A 15,559-nucleotide genomic window follows, 5' to 3' on the forward strand; every position below is an offset into this window, starting at 1 on the left:
GGAAGTAGCCTGTTCCTCATTGACAACCCAAAATTCCATATACATGTGTTAACACCGTGAAAACCTTAAAAACAGTGTGATTGTTCTGGACACAGACCTCGGTCATTGTACATGTGCTATAAAGCGAGTATCAGCGAATGGTCAATAAGGGAAAAGTAATGTTTGAGTATCCGCTGCCCCCAAGCTTCACCTCCTACAGTAACCATGTGATGACGATAGTGGTCAAAGAGTCGAGGAAACGGCATAGTTCAATGCTGCAGCTCCTCCCCACTACAGATCTCTTCGCTAACACTACGGTTCTATGTTTGGAATACCAGGCATAGCATCTGCTTGCTAGCGGTTGCCATAGAGAGTAGAAGGAAAAAAGAGCAATTTTCTCCTAACCTTCTCAGTGACACAGTGTGGTTTAGTTTGTTTCCAGTTTTGTTCAGACCATATAACTCTGGCTGGCCTGGAAATGTCTATGTGGTTCACATTGGCCTTGATCTTACAATGATTTACCTCCCGAGTGTTAGGATTTCTTCTCAATGTTTGGTTTTGCTATTACTTAACTTGTTGGCTGTGGTTAAGCTTACTGTTAGATCTAGGTTTTTACTGTGTCTTGTTATGGAGGTCTAGTGGGTTCACTCTTTTGGAATAGCATAACAGATTATTACTTTCAGGACTACACACACACACACACACATGAATTTATTTAGTCACAAGAAAGATGATGCTGTACACAACATATACAAACAGATACAGTTTGCTTCTTTAGTCCTTTGATACCTAAAGGACTAACACAGTATTTGTCCCATAAAGGACGCAAAAGACTCAAATGTGGAGACTGATAAATATTTTTTGCTTGATTTTTTCTTATGAATTTTGTACTTTTGGTTAAAATTTTAGGTTTCAGTGAAACATAGATTTCGTGCTAGGTGACTACGCTGGAGCTGCCTAGATATTTGTGATTTAAGCATTGAAGCTGGATTCTCTATCATTATTTTGTGGCATATACCCCGAATTACTACTAAACAAAATCATTTTCCTGGGACACCATCCTTCACCATTGTGACAGATAGAACCACTATGGCGCACATTGATGTGTGCTGTATGCTGTAGAAACACAACCCCTACTTACACAAATGGAAAGATTGAATCAAAAGTTTCCATATTCCAGTAGGCCACTATAATTTTGTAGATATCAGTTTAAAATTGGGTTCTGTGTATGCATCACAAGGGTACAAATACGCTGGAGAAATTTATCATATATTATACCCAATTATGTCAGCGGGCTATGAATCACATCCAATTATCAAGATGCATAAGTGCATTTATGTGATACTTAAACATCATTAATTTTGTGCTGAGCACTGGCTGCATAGACAACATCCTTTTAGTGACTTCCAACATCACTGTCACAGCACCAATATAAATTCAATGCAAATTGGAAAATGAAAATCTTCATCTTGTTTATATCTGTGAAAAGACATCTGCTAAACACAGGCATACATTGAATCAACACTAGCTATTGCGAAAAACGGAGTTTGAATGTACCACAGAGAATCTCCGGACAGGAACTACAGCACAATGTAGGCCAGTTCGGACTAAGCTTTGCTTGCTAGCCAAAGCATCCCCTTGGGATTTCTACAAGTGGTCATTAAAGTCCAACTGGACCAAAATGGCTTAAGTTAAAAAACAAACAAACAAACAAACAGAACCCTAGGAAATTGGCATTCCTATCTCACAATGAACTGGATTGACTGGTTAACTTCTAACTGTAAGTTATCTACTTCTACCTATTATAAAGTAGACCTTTATTTGTCTAGAAAATGTCCTTAGAGGAATACCTAGAAGTCTAAACCATTTACTTCCAGCCATGTATTGAGGAAGGATCCTAATTTTTGAGCCCTGACTTCCGTAAGTAACGATGACACAATGGCAGTTCTATATCCACGGAGCTACATGCGTTGCTGCGTTTGAGTAGTTACAACTCAATCTTGAGTTAAATAATTAAAATTATAAAGCAATTTATAGGGACTTACCTCAAAGTCAAGGTCGGAATACCGTGATTTCCTTCTCTGTTTGTTTTTAGAAGAAGGAGAAAAGCAACAAAGTTATGTTTAGTCAGTTAAACCAATAGAAGTCATTACATCCTATGAAAACAACCACACTTGCTCTTCACATTATGCCATTTCATTAAGATTATTTTTCTGATTTTGAAATTTTCCATCTACGTATGTTGGTCACCCCGAGCTTCCTTGAAAAACTGAAGGCTAGAGAAACACAGACATTTTCCACCGTGAGTTCTGACATCAGTTGTCAGTCAGGAAAGCTGCTTCTTGGGAAAATTCCATCTGCCTTCAGTCTTGAAAGAGATTCTAGTTTCAGCCAAAACCACTTTGCAGGCAGGGAGGATTAGAAGTTGTATCAGAAAAATAATCTGGGAACGTTGACACCTCCCACCAACAGATATCCAGCTTGTTTTTTAAACAGGCTTTTGCAATGTTGCTCAGGCTGTTCTCGGCACTCAGAGTTTATCTTGCCTCAGCTTCTGGGGTGCCGAGACCTCACCTCATGCCAAGCAAACTCTGTCTGCCTGTCTGTTTAAGCTCTGAAGTTCCTAAGGTCAGTCTTGTACAAGTTTCTTAGAATTAGATCATCTCGTCTCCTAGTCCTTGTTCCTAGTTCTTAGGAGCCAGACAATTTTTTTAAAATTCCGATTTCATCAAACCACCGCTATTCCACACCCTAACACAGTGTCTCACAGTCTTTCTCTCTGACTCTAAATCTGTTAAACAGCATCCAAACCTAGTTACAGATACACAGGCATTGATGAGATAAAGCAATTAGGCAGTGGGCTTGATAAAATCAGGAAATATGATTAAAACAAAATGAAAGCAGGCCCCTGTGAGGATGCGGCTTTCGTGATTATTAATATGGGGGTAGTATTTTTAGCATCTGCTCCAGAAAGCCACTGATTCTTAAAATGGATGAGGTGTAGAGGGAGAGGCCTGTAAATGTCTAAAAAGATCCCCGCATTTTTAGAGAACAAAGCAAATCTCTGCCGTGCTTTTTCTTTAAGTGGACTCCCTGCCTGCTTAAAGGGGGTGGGGAAGAAACATAAGGGAGACATGCAAACCCTTTGGGCAGGTTCCGTTTTGTTTTTTTCCCTACTCCCAGCTCAGTTCCCATAACCTTAAAGCCACTAGCTTCTCAGGCTTCCGTCACCCTGCGAATTCATGGCAGCTCTAGTTGCTATTATGACTGTTGCTCGCTAGGAAAGACAAGAAAAGGACTCGTGAAAGGCGATTTTCTGCAGCTAGAGCTCTAACTGCCATTAGAAACCCAGACCCTCCTGTGCAGCCTGCCCTCAGAAGCATGTGTCAGCAGGCAGAAGGGCTAAAGGAGGAAACAGGGACCGATCAGATGCCATCTCATTGGGGTGGAGCTGCTGAGCGTGGGGAATCCACTACGAAGAATACCGGGGAGAGAGCAGGAAGGGACACGCCTTATTGAAATGGAAACTCAAATAGGATGCTCTCTCATTTCCTCCCTGTCTCCATCAGCATGCTACCTTCATGCTGGTGACATCCTTGGGAGAGGAAGGGTTGTGAGAACACCTCTAAACAGATCTGGCTCTGTACTGCCCTTTTCGGGCAGTCTGCTAGACTGAGTGTCAGAGCTTCCATTCTTCGCTCCTAGGGATGCTGGGTCTTCACAGCGCTGTGATTCAGCAAGGCACTTTTTTTCTTTAATAAATATGTGTTAAGCAAAACTCTTTACAATACAGAAAATCTAAGCATGAAAACACTTAGTTAAAAGCAGTTATTATGAAACATTAGTCATGAGCTTCACATTCCTTCTGAAAATGAACCGGTGGAATCTTGCAAAAGAGGTTCAGCCAGCTAGAAGGAGAGAGCCTTCTGCTGTTTGCTCTGAGGGCCTCTCTGCTGCCAAAGGTGAAAACGGCCATATGTTACCGCGTTTGTTTCGGATCACAAGGCAGTGCTGCCTAGGAACTGGAGATTTCCGTGCACGCATGCTGCAAAAGGCTCCGTGCTGTAGGAACTAGAGGGAAAGATGGGAACCTAAAAAGCCCAGCACCAGATTCCAGACTAGAATCCCAAGGCCGCCTATGCCAACATGCCACAGGGAAAGAAAACAGATGTTCCTACAAACGGCACTCTCCTTCTCCCTTGTCTCCTATTCAATTTCATTAAAATTAGAGCCAAACAAAGGGCATAGCAGGTCTGGCAGTCTGCAAGATTAGATGAAGGCATGAGCAAATGAATCACACAGATGTTAATCAAAACCCGGTGGGATGGTGGGGACAGTTACTAAATCAATCAGGGAGGTTTAAAGATCAGCTAGTATGGGAAATGCGTCTGATATTTTTAATCCAAAGGAAATAAAAAGGCGCATGGCTATTCACTTCTCCACAAGACTGAATACTTCAACCTTGTGCATCTTATAAAATGATTTCAAATTTGAACATGATAACCACTCTGTGGAACGGTCGGAAAATAGTGTCATTTATGAATGAGTGTAACCGAGAGCCGGTAGTTTGACCAACTCGCACAGAAGGTAATCAAGTGAACTGTGCTGAAAACTCAGGTCTTATTATAAGTCCAGTGTTTTCCATGTGAGGTCTCACTAGCTCAGGTATGCAGAATAATAGTTGACAAACAAGATGCCTTGGGTAATTTCCATACTGTTCTGGAACTAAGCAAGAGTCACACTAGATGACCCAGGTAGACCACGAGCACAGCAATGGGACTAGATGCTTTGGAAGCACAAAGCAAGGTCAAATGGATTAACTTTTCCAGGCAAATTGTACAAAGAAGAAGAAGGAGAAGGAAAAGGAGAAGAGGAGGAAGAGGTGGAAGAAGAAGAAGAAGAAGAAGAAGAAGAAGAAGAAGAAGAAGAAGAAGAAGAAGAAGAAGAAGAAGAGAAGGAGGAGGAGGAGGAGGAGGAGGAGGAGGAGGAGGAGGAGGAAGTTAACATGATGATGTTTATTTCATCTGTTTTGGGTAAAATCAAACCAAAATAAAAAAATGTGATATCATTCTAATAGACCAATTATGAGCAATGCTACAATAACAAACAGATGTGACACTTGCTACTGAAAAGTTCAGCTATCTATGTGTCAGGCCCTGATACATTGGCAGTCCAAGGGGGAAACCAGAAAAATCCCAACCCATTTTGCTTTTGTGTGTGTCTACCCTGTGTGCATAAATATGCACTGTTTGGGAAAGTCTTTCGAGGCAGAAGTTTGCTGAGACTGTGACTCAGCTCCAGGCTTACTCCAATGTTCCTCTGTGCCTTGTAGAATGCCACTGTAAGGCATGAAGTGGCGGGAGATATTGACTATGTTTGTATGCCTGTTCACGTGTGTACACACGTTCCTGTGTGTGTACGCATGTGTGTGGGGGCTAGAAGACCTCAGGTGTCCCTCAAGTACTGTCCACTGTTTGTTTGTTTTCTGTCTTCCCAGTGTTTGGGTTATAAACATGTGCCTGGCTTTCTTTCAGGTGGGTACGAGGGACTGAAATGGAGTCGTCATGATCACAATGCAAGCTCTTTCCTGACACATGCCCTCAGCTCTGACCATATATCTGAACAAAGAGAATCAACTAAGTATTCGAGCCACACAATATTTTTTTAAAAAAATAATTTGATAACTAAAAAGAAATTACACGTAAAATTAAGGCAAGCCAATGTGATGTTAAATTTTTGTGAAGATCCGAGTCTCCCTGCCTACAAAGCCTACATTTCCAGGGAACTTAAAACCCATCCTTCTTTCTGATGCAGTTTCCTTTTCGCAATCCTCCTCTCAGAACTCATCCCATTTGCATTATGCTTTTAACACTCCATTAAAATTCTTGTCAAAGGCCTTTAATGAGCTCCATTTGGACAAACAGCAAGGTCAATTTTTCCACCCTCATTTCACTGGACTCTCAGAAGCTCGAGAAAGTTAATCACTTCCTCATTAAAGCTTTCATCAGCTCTCGGCTTTTTCTTTCCCCTCTTTTTTCTTCTTTCAGTTATTGTGGCTCCGTTTGAAATCTTCTTTTGCTGGCTGTTTCCTATGCCCAGTCTTTCTAAATATGGAGCTCCTGAGATCTATTCCGTCCTGTATGCTCTCCTGGATGACATGGCTTACCCCTTAGGTTTTAATACTACCTTTCAATATGCAAATATCCTTTTTTTACATGGTCTTTCTTATCACAGACAATACTAATAACTAGTCAACCAAGACAAAGTCTCGGAACTGTCCCTCCTATACACATATCCCTCATCTTCCATATTAAATCCTCTCGTGGGTTATGTATTTGATCTCTGCAATGTACCTACCGGTCCATCCCCTCTTTTGCCACCTACACATTTGCCTCTTTAGTCCTATTTAATTAGCTGCATAGCCTTAGCATTTGGAAGAGGATATGTCAAACAGCATGTGGCTGCAAAATTCTTGACAAGTGATTGAAGGGGTGTAATATGACAGGCCCAGAACTTAAACTCAGGTGACCTTTGTTTTATTGTTGCTGTTTTAAAGAAGGATTTGGATAACTAAGTGACCTCCATACAGAGAAGACTGGCAATGAAAAGAGGCAGAACAATTGATTAGGAAAGCATACCTTTTACTGATAGAAGGGAGACATTCTTTAAGATGCTTTAAAAGTTGGAAAAATGTGTCATGGTCTCAGCTAAAGGGGCTGCTTAGTGCATGTGCGCCTAGAGAGACCTCCACGAGAGACTCTTGTCAAATGATGAATAATTTCTCGGAGGAGCTATGTCATTCTTTGTGTCACTGAAAATTAAACTGGACAAGACACTAGACGATTCACAGCAAGTAATGAATCCCATTGACTAATGAATGGCAATATGAATGCTATTAAAAGTTTCTATTACAGGGTGAGCAATGGACTCACTCACAGGAAGAAAGCTTTGATAACAAATCCATTAAAAATAGCTGTGGCAATGAAGTCTGGGAATAATTAATTTTCTGAAATGGCTATTATTCACGCTAATTTTGTTTGTATGCCTGCATAAAAGATAAGATTCTCTAACTCGGGAGCAAAAACAAAGCAATAAAGATGGGAAAATTTTCCTTTTACCAGATGGACATGAGAAAAAATATATATATATATAAATGAACTATGGTTTCTACACATGGTGAGTTTTATATGGTTTCTGTTTGAGACCGTACCTCCTGGTTCTCAAGTGGGACCATATAACAGTCTGTGTAAATTCCTGAATATCGACTTGATAGTGTTCAAGCTTCTTTACAGACACTCAGATTGTGACACTAATGACATAATTAGAACACCGCCTCACATCTGAAGTGCTCCTTACAATCATCAAAAGGTTTTCATGTAATTTGAGCCTCACACCAGCCATGAGGTGGTGTGACAGCCACCATGAAGTGACATCATCACTAAAATATTTTACTTCTGATAACCATTCTGTTGAGGGCTCTGTATTCTGGTGTCCAGGGGCAAAGCTAGAATGGTGTCTCATTCCAGTCATTTGCAAATGTGGTGACACTTATCTGAGATCTTATCCAGATAGATATTCTTAACTATAGAAGCGGTCAGAGAGGCTGGAGTAGCAAAACTTCCTGTAGGTAACAACATGCTGCTTTACTGTACTACATTAACTTTTTCCGTTATGTAAATGTCTTTCAGAGAAGTGGCACAAAGGCAAGGTGACAAGAGAGTATTGGATATCACTTCTGTGTCTATGTTAGGTCACACTCCTTAAGAACTCAAATGGTGCGGGAGAATTGTCTGTATTCTGTCAATCATATTTTAAATAAATGCTGATTGGTCAGGTAGGAAGTATAGGCGGGAAACCCAGACAGGAAGTAAAGGTGGAGCAAAGAGAACATGAGTATTCTGGGAAGCAGGAAGCTCCCTCCTCCATTCCTGCCCAGATCACCAAAGAAGCAACATGTAAGCTGCCCAGCTAGAAAAGGTACTGAGCCATGTGGCTAACATAGATAAGGATAATGGGGTAATATGTGTTATAAGAGTTAATAAGTAGTCAGAGCTAAGGGCCAATCAGTTTATAATCTTATGGAGTCCTCTGTGTGTGATTTTCTTTGGGACTTGCCAGCTGTGGGGTACTGGGGGGGGGGCAGAAATCCCCACAGCTGGCCCTCATGTTACACTCAAGTGCTAGGGAAGCTGAGAAGCCACAGAGGGAACTGCAAGGTGACCGATGTTTTAGCAGAAGAGGCCAACAGACCTCTAAGATGGATGGGCACAGGAAGATGACAGTGGGACTTTATCCTGGGACTGGGGCACCTGGCAGAAGCAGAAAGTATTTGGAAGCTATGGCACCAACTAATATCAAAAGCAGGAACAGAGTAGAGCTCTCCTCCGTTTTCACATCCCCCTCAAGCCCAGGCTCTGGCCAGAGATTCATGCTGGATGAATCCGGCAAGAAATCAGCGACACACGATCCCATGCTAACCCTGAGCGATCAGGGAAAAGGGGAGAGAATGGGTCATGACCAAACAGATGTGGGACATGTACAATCACAAGATGTTCAATAAATTGTCTGTGTTTCAGACTCAGAGAAAATGTTGGCCAACATTAACTGGCAATAATGTGTATATAAAATTTCAGAAAAATAAACCAATCGAGGCACTACAATTCAGAAATTGTGCTGACCTTCCTTTAAAAAATGTAATCTTTTTAAAATATGCTTTCTTTTTTTCCATTTGATTACTGAATATCAACATGTAGAAGAATGAAAATAGATCTATATCTATCACCACTCATAAAACTCAAGTCCAAATGGGTCAAAGATCTCAACATGAAGCCAGTCATACTGAACCTCATAGAAGAGAAAGTGGGAAGTACACTTCAATGCATGGGCACAGGAGACTACTTCCTAAGTATAACTCCAGCAGCACAGACACCGAGAGAAACAATTAATAAATGAGACCTCCTGAAACTGAAAAGCTTCTGTAAAGCAAAGGCCATGGTCAACAAGACAAAACGACAGCCTACAGAATGGGAAAAGATCTTCACTAATCCCACATCAGACAGAAGTCTAATCTCCAAAATATACAAAGATCTCAAGAAATTGATCTTCAAAAGAACAAATAATCCAATAAAAAATATAGTACAGACCTAACCGAGAACTCTCAACAGAGGAACCTAAAAGGCCTAAAGACACTTGAGGAAATGTTCAGCATGCTTAGTCATCAGAGAAATGCAAATCAAAACAACTCTGAGATTCCATCTTACACCTGTAAGAATGGCTAAGATCAAAAACACTGATGACAACTTATGCTGGAGAGGTTATGTGTTAAAGGGAACACTCATGCATTGCCGGTGGGAATGTAAGCTGGTATAGCCCCTTTGGATGTCGGTGTGGCGATTTCTCAGAAAATTAGGAAACGACCTTCCTTAAGATCCAGTAATACCACTTTTGGGTATATATCCAAAGGATGCTCAATTGTTCCACAAAGACATGTGCTCAACTATGTTCATAGCAGCATTGTTTGCCATAGCCAGAACCTGGAAACAACCTAAATGTCCCTCGACCGAAAATGGATAAGGAAAATGTGGTAATTTACACAATGGAGTACTACACAGCAGAAAAAAAATAACAACAGCTTGAATTTTGCAAGAAAATGGATGGAGCTAGAAAACATCATTTTGTGTGAGGTAACCTGGACCCAGAAAGACATTTATCACATGTACTCACTCATAACTAGTTTTTAAACATGAAGCAAAGAAAACCAGCCCATAAATCACAATCCCAGAGAACCTAGACAACAATGAGGACCCTAAGAGAGACATACATAGATCAAATCCACATGGGAAGTAGAAAAAGACAAGATCTCCTGAGTAAATTGGGAGTATGGGGACCTTGGGGGAGGGTTGAAAGGGGGAGGCAAGAGGCCGGGAGGGGAGCAGAAAAAAAATGTAGAGCTCAATAAAAATAAAAAAAATTAAAAAATAAAAACAAACAAAAATGTAATCTTTTGTTCTTTGAGAAATCTCTAAAATGTGTTTGTATCTTATTCACGCTCCACTTCTCTCCCTATCACCTCCTAGATCCTCACTCTTCAGTCCTACCCAGCTTCATCTTTTCTTTCCTTTAACACCTCACAGAGGCCAGTTTGTGCTAACCATATACTCACAAGTGGGGGACCATTCACTGTGCAGGGTCAACTCATGAGGGGGCATAGCCTTAAAGAAAACTGACTCCTTGAGTTCCCCTAGATGTCATCAACCATTGCTAGCACCTCAGCTAGGGCTCATGGCTAATGAGCCCCCCCGCCACGGTAACATGTTGACTGCTTTGATCTTGTATAAGTCTTGTGTGGGCTATCACAGCTGCTGTGAATTCATGAGTGTAGAAGTCCTATCATTTCCGGAACTGACTTGTCCTCTTATAAATAATAATACACTTATAATTTTTAGACAATAAATCAAAAGAACTACATTCTAAAGTTGAAATTAGTGCTTAGGCTCATGATGCATCCTTGCCATCATTTATCTTTCTTTGTTCTTCCATGTACATCATGCACTTGATATGTGTAGTTATCCGAATGTGAATATGTCGAGTGCTGAAGACAATTTTATCATCGCCTCAAGTATGATCACCTGGGCTAGATCATTTATGAAACCTTAATATTACAAGTTTTGCATACTTTTAAAAACTCAAATTCTAAGAATTTTCAGAATTGCTTAATGGATCATCCTGGGAATGACCACAGTTAGGGCAACACCATGTCACGGAAACAAAGGCACCATGTAATAATGGGCATGGAGAAAATCTGGATACACTTTTGTGCCAAGGAACTCCATGAATGTCTTAAACATTTACACCCTGTAATTGGGGGTTAGGAGAACAAACTCCCATGGAAGCTGGAGCCTTTCCTGACGGTGCAGCAGCAGTTGGAGCCTCCTCCTCTCTTTGTTGCTTCTTGCTTACATGAATAAATGCTTCCGCCCACTCACCCACTCGGGTTCCTTTGGCTTTCTTCTTTTTCCTCCCTCAACTTGTGTATTTTCTTGCATGCTGTTTTCTCATGACTACTGAATTCTGTGCTATCCACTAGCAGCATTTGCCCTTCTCGTTCTTCTTGTCACCTCTTTTGGAGGAAAACTCCCGAGTTAATGTCACGACTTTACATTATGTCTATGAATAGATCATGCAACAGCTTGTCATTGCTGCACCAGCCTCCCAGGTTGCATGTTCCCGCATATTTAACCTCTTGTTTCATTTGGAGGGGCCAAAGACTTGACAGCTTTATTTCTTAGATGCTTGCTCTGTCTCCTTGAGCAGATGCTTTCACTTTGGAGATTAGAATAACTTATCTAAGTGTTGTGAGAATTAATTAATTCTAAGACGATTTAAGGATCTGCTAATGAAAAATTCTATTGAAATGGTAATTTTTACTATTCACTCTGTCATGTATATATTCTCTTTCAGTTGTTCCCTACAAGGTCATTTAAGTGGTTACTATTAAACTCTTCTAAAGAATAAATGAAGAACTTAATTTCCTTCCTTTGCAAAATACAATCTTTGTGATCACTAAGTCATTGAAATGTGAATCTTTTGTCATATGTGTGTGTGTGTATCGATAATATTTATGCTTAGAAATAAGGGTATAGAAATTTGAAAAAGTTACAAAGTGAACTAGTTAATGCTCAGAAAAGACACTCTATTACTCAGGTACACCAAACCTGCATAACATCAACCTCAGCTGGGTTTTAGATATGAAATGTAAAACATTTCACAACACCCAAATTATTTTAGTGCAATTCCATTCAATTTTTTAGTGACTTTAAAAATAGCTATTGTACAGCAAAAAATGCCCACATTTTACTGATTAGTTTCATGTTATATCCTTAGATATACTCTTATTCAAACCCCTTAGAACACTGTGCAATTTTGTATGAACATTTTGTAGCTTATGCTTATGTTTGCATTATTATAGTAGACAAAATAATACCTGTGATATAAAGTTATGATTGGGGTAACAGTCACAAGTCTACTAATTTTAAAAAATGGATGCTTTTGTCCAGGAACATGACAGCTACTCTAGAATAGGATTTGCTTTGAAGTACCTATCAACATCTTTGATTTGAGAACAATCCAAAGCATGGATTTGTGCTGAAACCGTCTTCTAGTTGAGGTTAATCCAAACTGAAGACTTTCTTTATAGTCTAGTTTTGGTCTAGAGTTTTCTTGTTCTATTTGAGAAAACTAGAACTACCTACACATCATGATCTATTTAATTTAGACTGAGTATTACTTTGGGGAATCTAGAAGGGCTACTAATCTTTGGGGATCTTAGAACATACATTACCAGAATAATTCTGATTGAAAGGCTATGCAACCAATTACAGTGATTTTTCTCTAAATAGTGACTTATGCAATAATATACATTAAAACCAATGGATATTATATACATTACACATATAATAAATAAGAATACATGTTGTTTTTTAAATATATATATATATATATATATATATATATATCTTAGCAGCAGTTTATAGCAAGACTTCAAGATGCAGGACACACACAAATTAGTACCAGAGTAATGGAATATGTTATTAGAAAATCAGATATTGATAAAGATAACTACTTGTGTAATTCTAAAACAGTGTGAATGATGCTAATTGTCAGTAACCCTCTACTTTGTTGGGAAGGAAAGAAGATGGCCTGCCATGGGGCCTTGTCCTTGTTTGACTCTTAGTATGCTTAGAATATATACTTTGAGCCGGGAGGTGGTGGCACACAGATATGTTTAATCCCAGCACTTGGTAGGTAGAGTCAGGCAGATCTCTGTGAGTTCAAGGCCCAGCCTGGTCTACAGAAGCTAGTTCTAGGACAAACTCCCAAGCTACAGAGAAGCCTAGTCTCCAAAAACAAAACAAACCAACCAAACAAAAGAATATATGCTTTGAATACTTAACAGTTAAAGACTAACACTTATAATGGTCAACATTCTATAGGATTGAAAGCAAAATATTTATTCAGAATAATAATGATCTGATATAATAATGTTTATATTCAATGTAATGGCACCACTCACAGAAACATTTCAATTTCATATTAACAGAGTCTCTAATAGGAAAGGATTTAGATTAGCTTTGAATTTGCCAGACCACCCAGTTATTATTTTATATCTGAAAATGCCCTCCATCATATCAGCGAAACCTCAGGAGGGACTGCTGTATTTTCTTTAGGTTCCACTTAAGTCCCATGGAGAGAGAATTAGGACTGATTAGTATAATTTTAAACACACTGGACTCTACCTTTTAATAACATCTTGAACCAGGAGGTTTGATGCATCACTAGGAAACCTTTAAGTTCAGAATCTTAATATGCACATATCAGAAAACCCACCAAAACTAGCACGGATCTTCCTAACACCAATATTACATGAATTGCCCTGAATGCCCTTCAAACACCAAGGAACAGGTTAATCTCCATGACTCACCTCTAGAGAACTCATGGATATCGTAGATCCAGTTTCGCTTCTTGACAGTCCTGTGTTGTCATCCAACTCGGAGGCCATGAAATTCTTCACAGCCGTGCGAGGCTCAAAGGGTAAACTCTGCATATGTTCCTGGGGTGCAAGATGCTGATCTAGGTTCATATTGAACTGGTCCATGCCAGGGGGATTCATACCGAACTCAGGATTCACTTTGTAGTGCAATAGCCTTTCATGCGGCAAGGTTTCCATGCCAATATTCATCTTGCTTTCCTCTTTCATTGATGGCTGAGTATTTACAGAGCTTCGAGGCATCACAATATAGTCACTTTCCATCATTCTCTCTTGAGGGTGGACTATGTCCATATCGGCCCCTCGTAAATTGTCATCCGTGCATAAGTACACAGTTCTCCGCAGTTCGTTGTTCTCTTTTTTCAGACACTGACTGCTCAGCTCATTCATACTCATGGGCATGTGCAGGCCCGTGGGCTGTTGGATGATGACTTTGGAAATGACATTCCCAGGCAATGTTGAATAGCTGAGCCCTTCAGGGTTCGTTCCCTTTTCTTCCTCGTCGTCATTTAGAGAGATCCTGGAGAGTGTTCCTGTTATTGTTGCTGCTCGGCAAGGACCAATATCCTTATGGAGCACTGCAAATTCGACCACAGCAGTTAATAAAAAGACAGCATTTCTTTTTATCGTTATATGGTATGATTTATCTTCCTACTAAACACCCTCTCAATAAAGCAAAAGAAAAATAATCTTTTAACAAATCATTTGTACTTGTTTCTTCATAATCCAGGTTACTGAATTTTTATTGATTCAGTTATTTATCTGATATTGATTATTGATTGTTATTGATTTTCCGATGCTGCCGTAGAGTATGAGCAGACCATAGATAAAGCATATCTGAAAACTGATTAACTGGCTTTCAAAAAGTTTCAGTGTCTTGCCTTGAAAAAAAAAACTGCATTAATTTTCAGGCAAAGGGCAGACAGCCAGAGAAGATTTGTGCCATCAATCCACTTCAAATATTTTCATAAAAATGTAGGTTTTAGTTACATTCACATAGGCCTTTCTTCTAAAGTTTTCTAGAAGCTTTGATCATTAAGACAGATTCTTGAGGGCTGAGTGTGCCCTCTTTTAATTCCAGCACTTGGGAGGCAGAAACAGACAGATCTCTGTGAATTCAAGGCCAGCCTGTTCTATATAGTGAATTCAGGACAGCCCGAGTTATATAGTGAGACTGTCTCAAAAACGAAACTGGTGTAGAATTCCCACAAAGCAAAGCAACTATAGTAGAAAATTTCATTATGTATAGCTAGCTAGAGAACACATGTTTCTGAAAGCATAAAAATTTTCAGAATTTTGCCTATTATTGTCCAATTTTTTAACAGAATCATAATTATGAATTAGCATAGAAGTTGAAAACCAGATTATGAATATCTTTTGCTACAATGACGAAATGAGGAAATGAAGCCTTTAAAATACTTAAAGTATTCCAAAGTATGAACCACTCAGACAGTCCCTGTTCTCTTTAGAGATGCTGTATCTGTCCTGGTACTGTTGTCTCTGTTTCCTATACATGGCACCATGTTAAATATTCATATATAGTTTGTAATGAATACACAATATGGTTGTATATTTTTTATATTTTACATTTTTATGTATAAAAATAAGAAAATACTAAGCTTTATGATGTTATTTCTAAACCTAGCATGATGGTAGTATGTAATATCAGCATTTGGGAGGCTGTGGTAGCCTTAGCTACTTATACTTTGTAAAAGCAAAAACAAGAAAAAAGTAAAACCTAAACCTCTTTAGATAATAAGATAGCAGTAAAACATTGCAAATTCTGGAAACAGTTATGAATGAAACATTAAGACATTAAGTTTGTTGACTAATGAGTAAGAGTCAAAATTGAAACATTTAAAACATTTCCAGATTCACAGAAGAATAGTTTTAGCTTTTAACTTTACACAAAAATTAACTCAAAATCAAAAGTACTAAAATATAAAGACACATTATGAGAATCATTGTTATATATTAGGGAGGTATAGATGGTTTCCCAACTTTATTAATAGATTATAAACTATAAAGGAAGCC

General features: G+C 39.2%; 1 protein-coding gene across 4 annotated transcripts in view; it reads right to left on the bottom strand.

Moving 5' to 3' along the window:
• The window catches only part of Adgrb3 (adhesion G protein-coupled receptor B3), a 729,857-nt gene that overhangs the window by 15,334 nt on the left and 698,964 nt on the right, over window positions 1-15,559 (bottom strand). For all 4 annotated transcript variants that reach the window (XM_085679475.2, XM_085679474.2, XM_085679476.2 and 1 more), the window contains 2 exons: window positions 13,460-14,103; window positions 2,025-2,060 (listed from right to left, as the gene is read on the bottom strand). In XM_085679475.2, coding sequence (XP_085535601.1) covers window positions 2,025-2,060; window positions 13,460-14,103 — 680 coding nt within the window. The remainder of the gene's footprint in view (window positions 1-2,024; window positions 2,061-13,459; window positions 14,104-15,559) is intronic.

Source organism: Myodes glareolus, chromosome 18, assembly GCF_982192425.1.
Source record: "Myodes glareolus chromosome 18, mMyoGla1.1, whole genome shotgun sequence".
Classification (NCBI taxonomy): Eukaryota; Metazoa; Chordata; class Mammalia; order Rodentia; family Cricetidae; genus Myodes; species Myodes glareolus.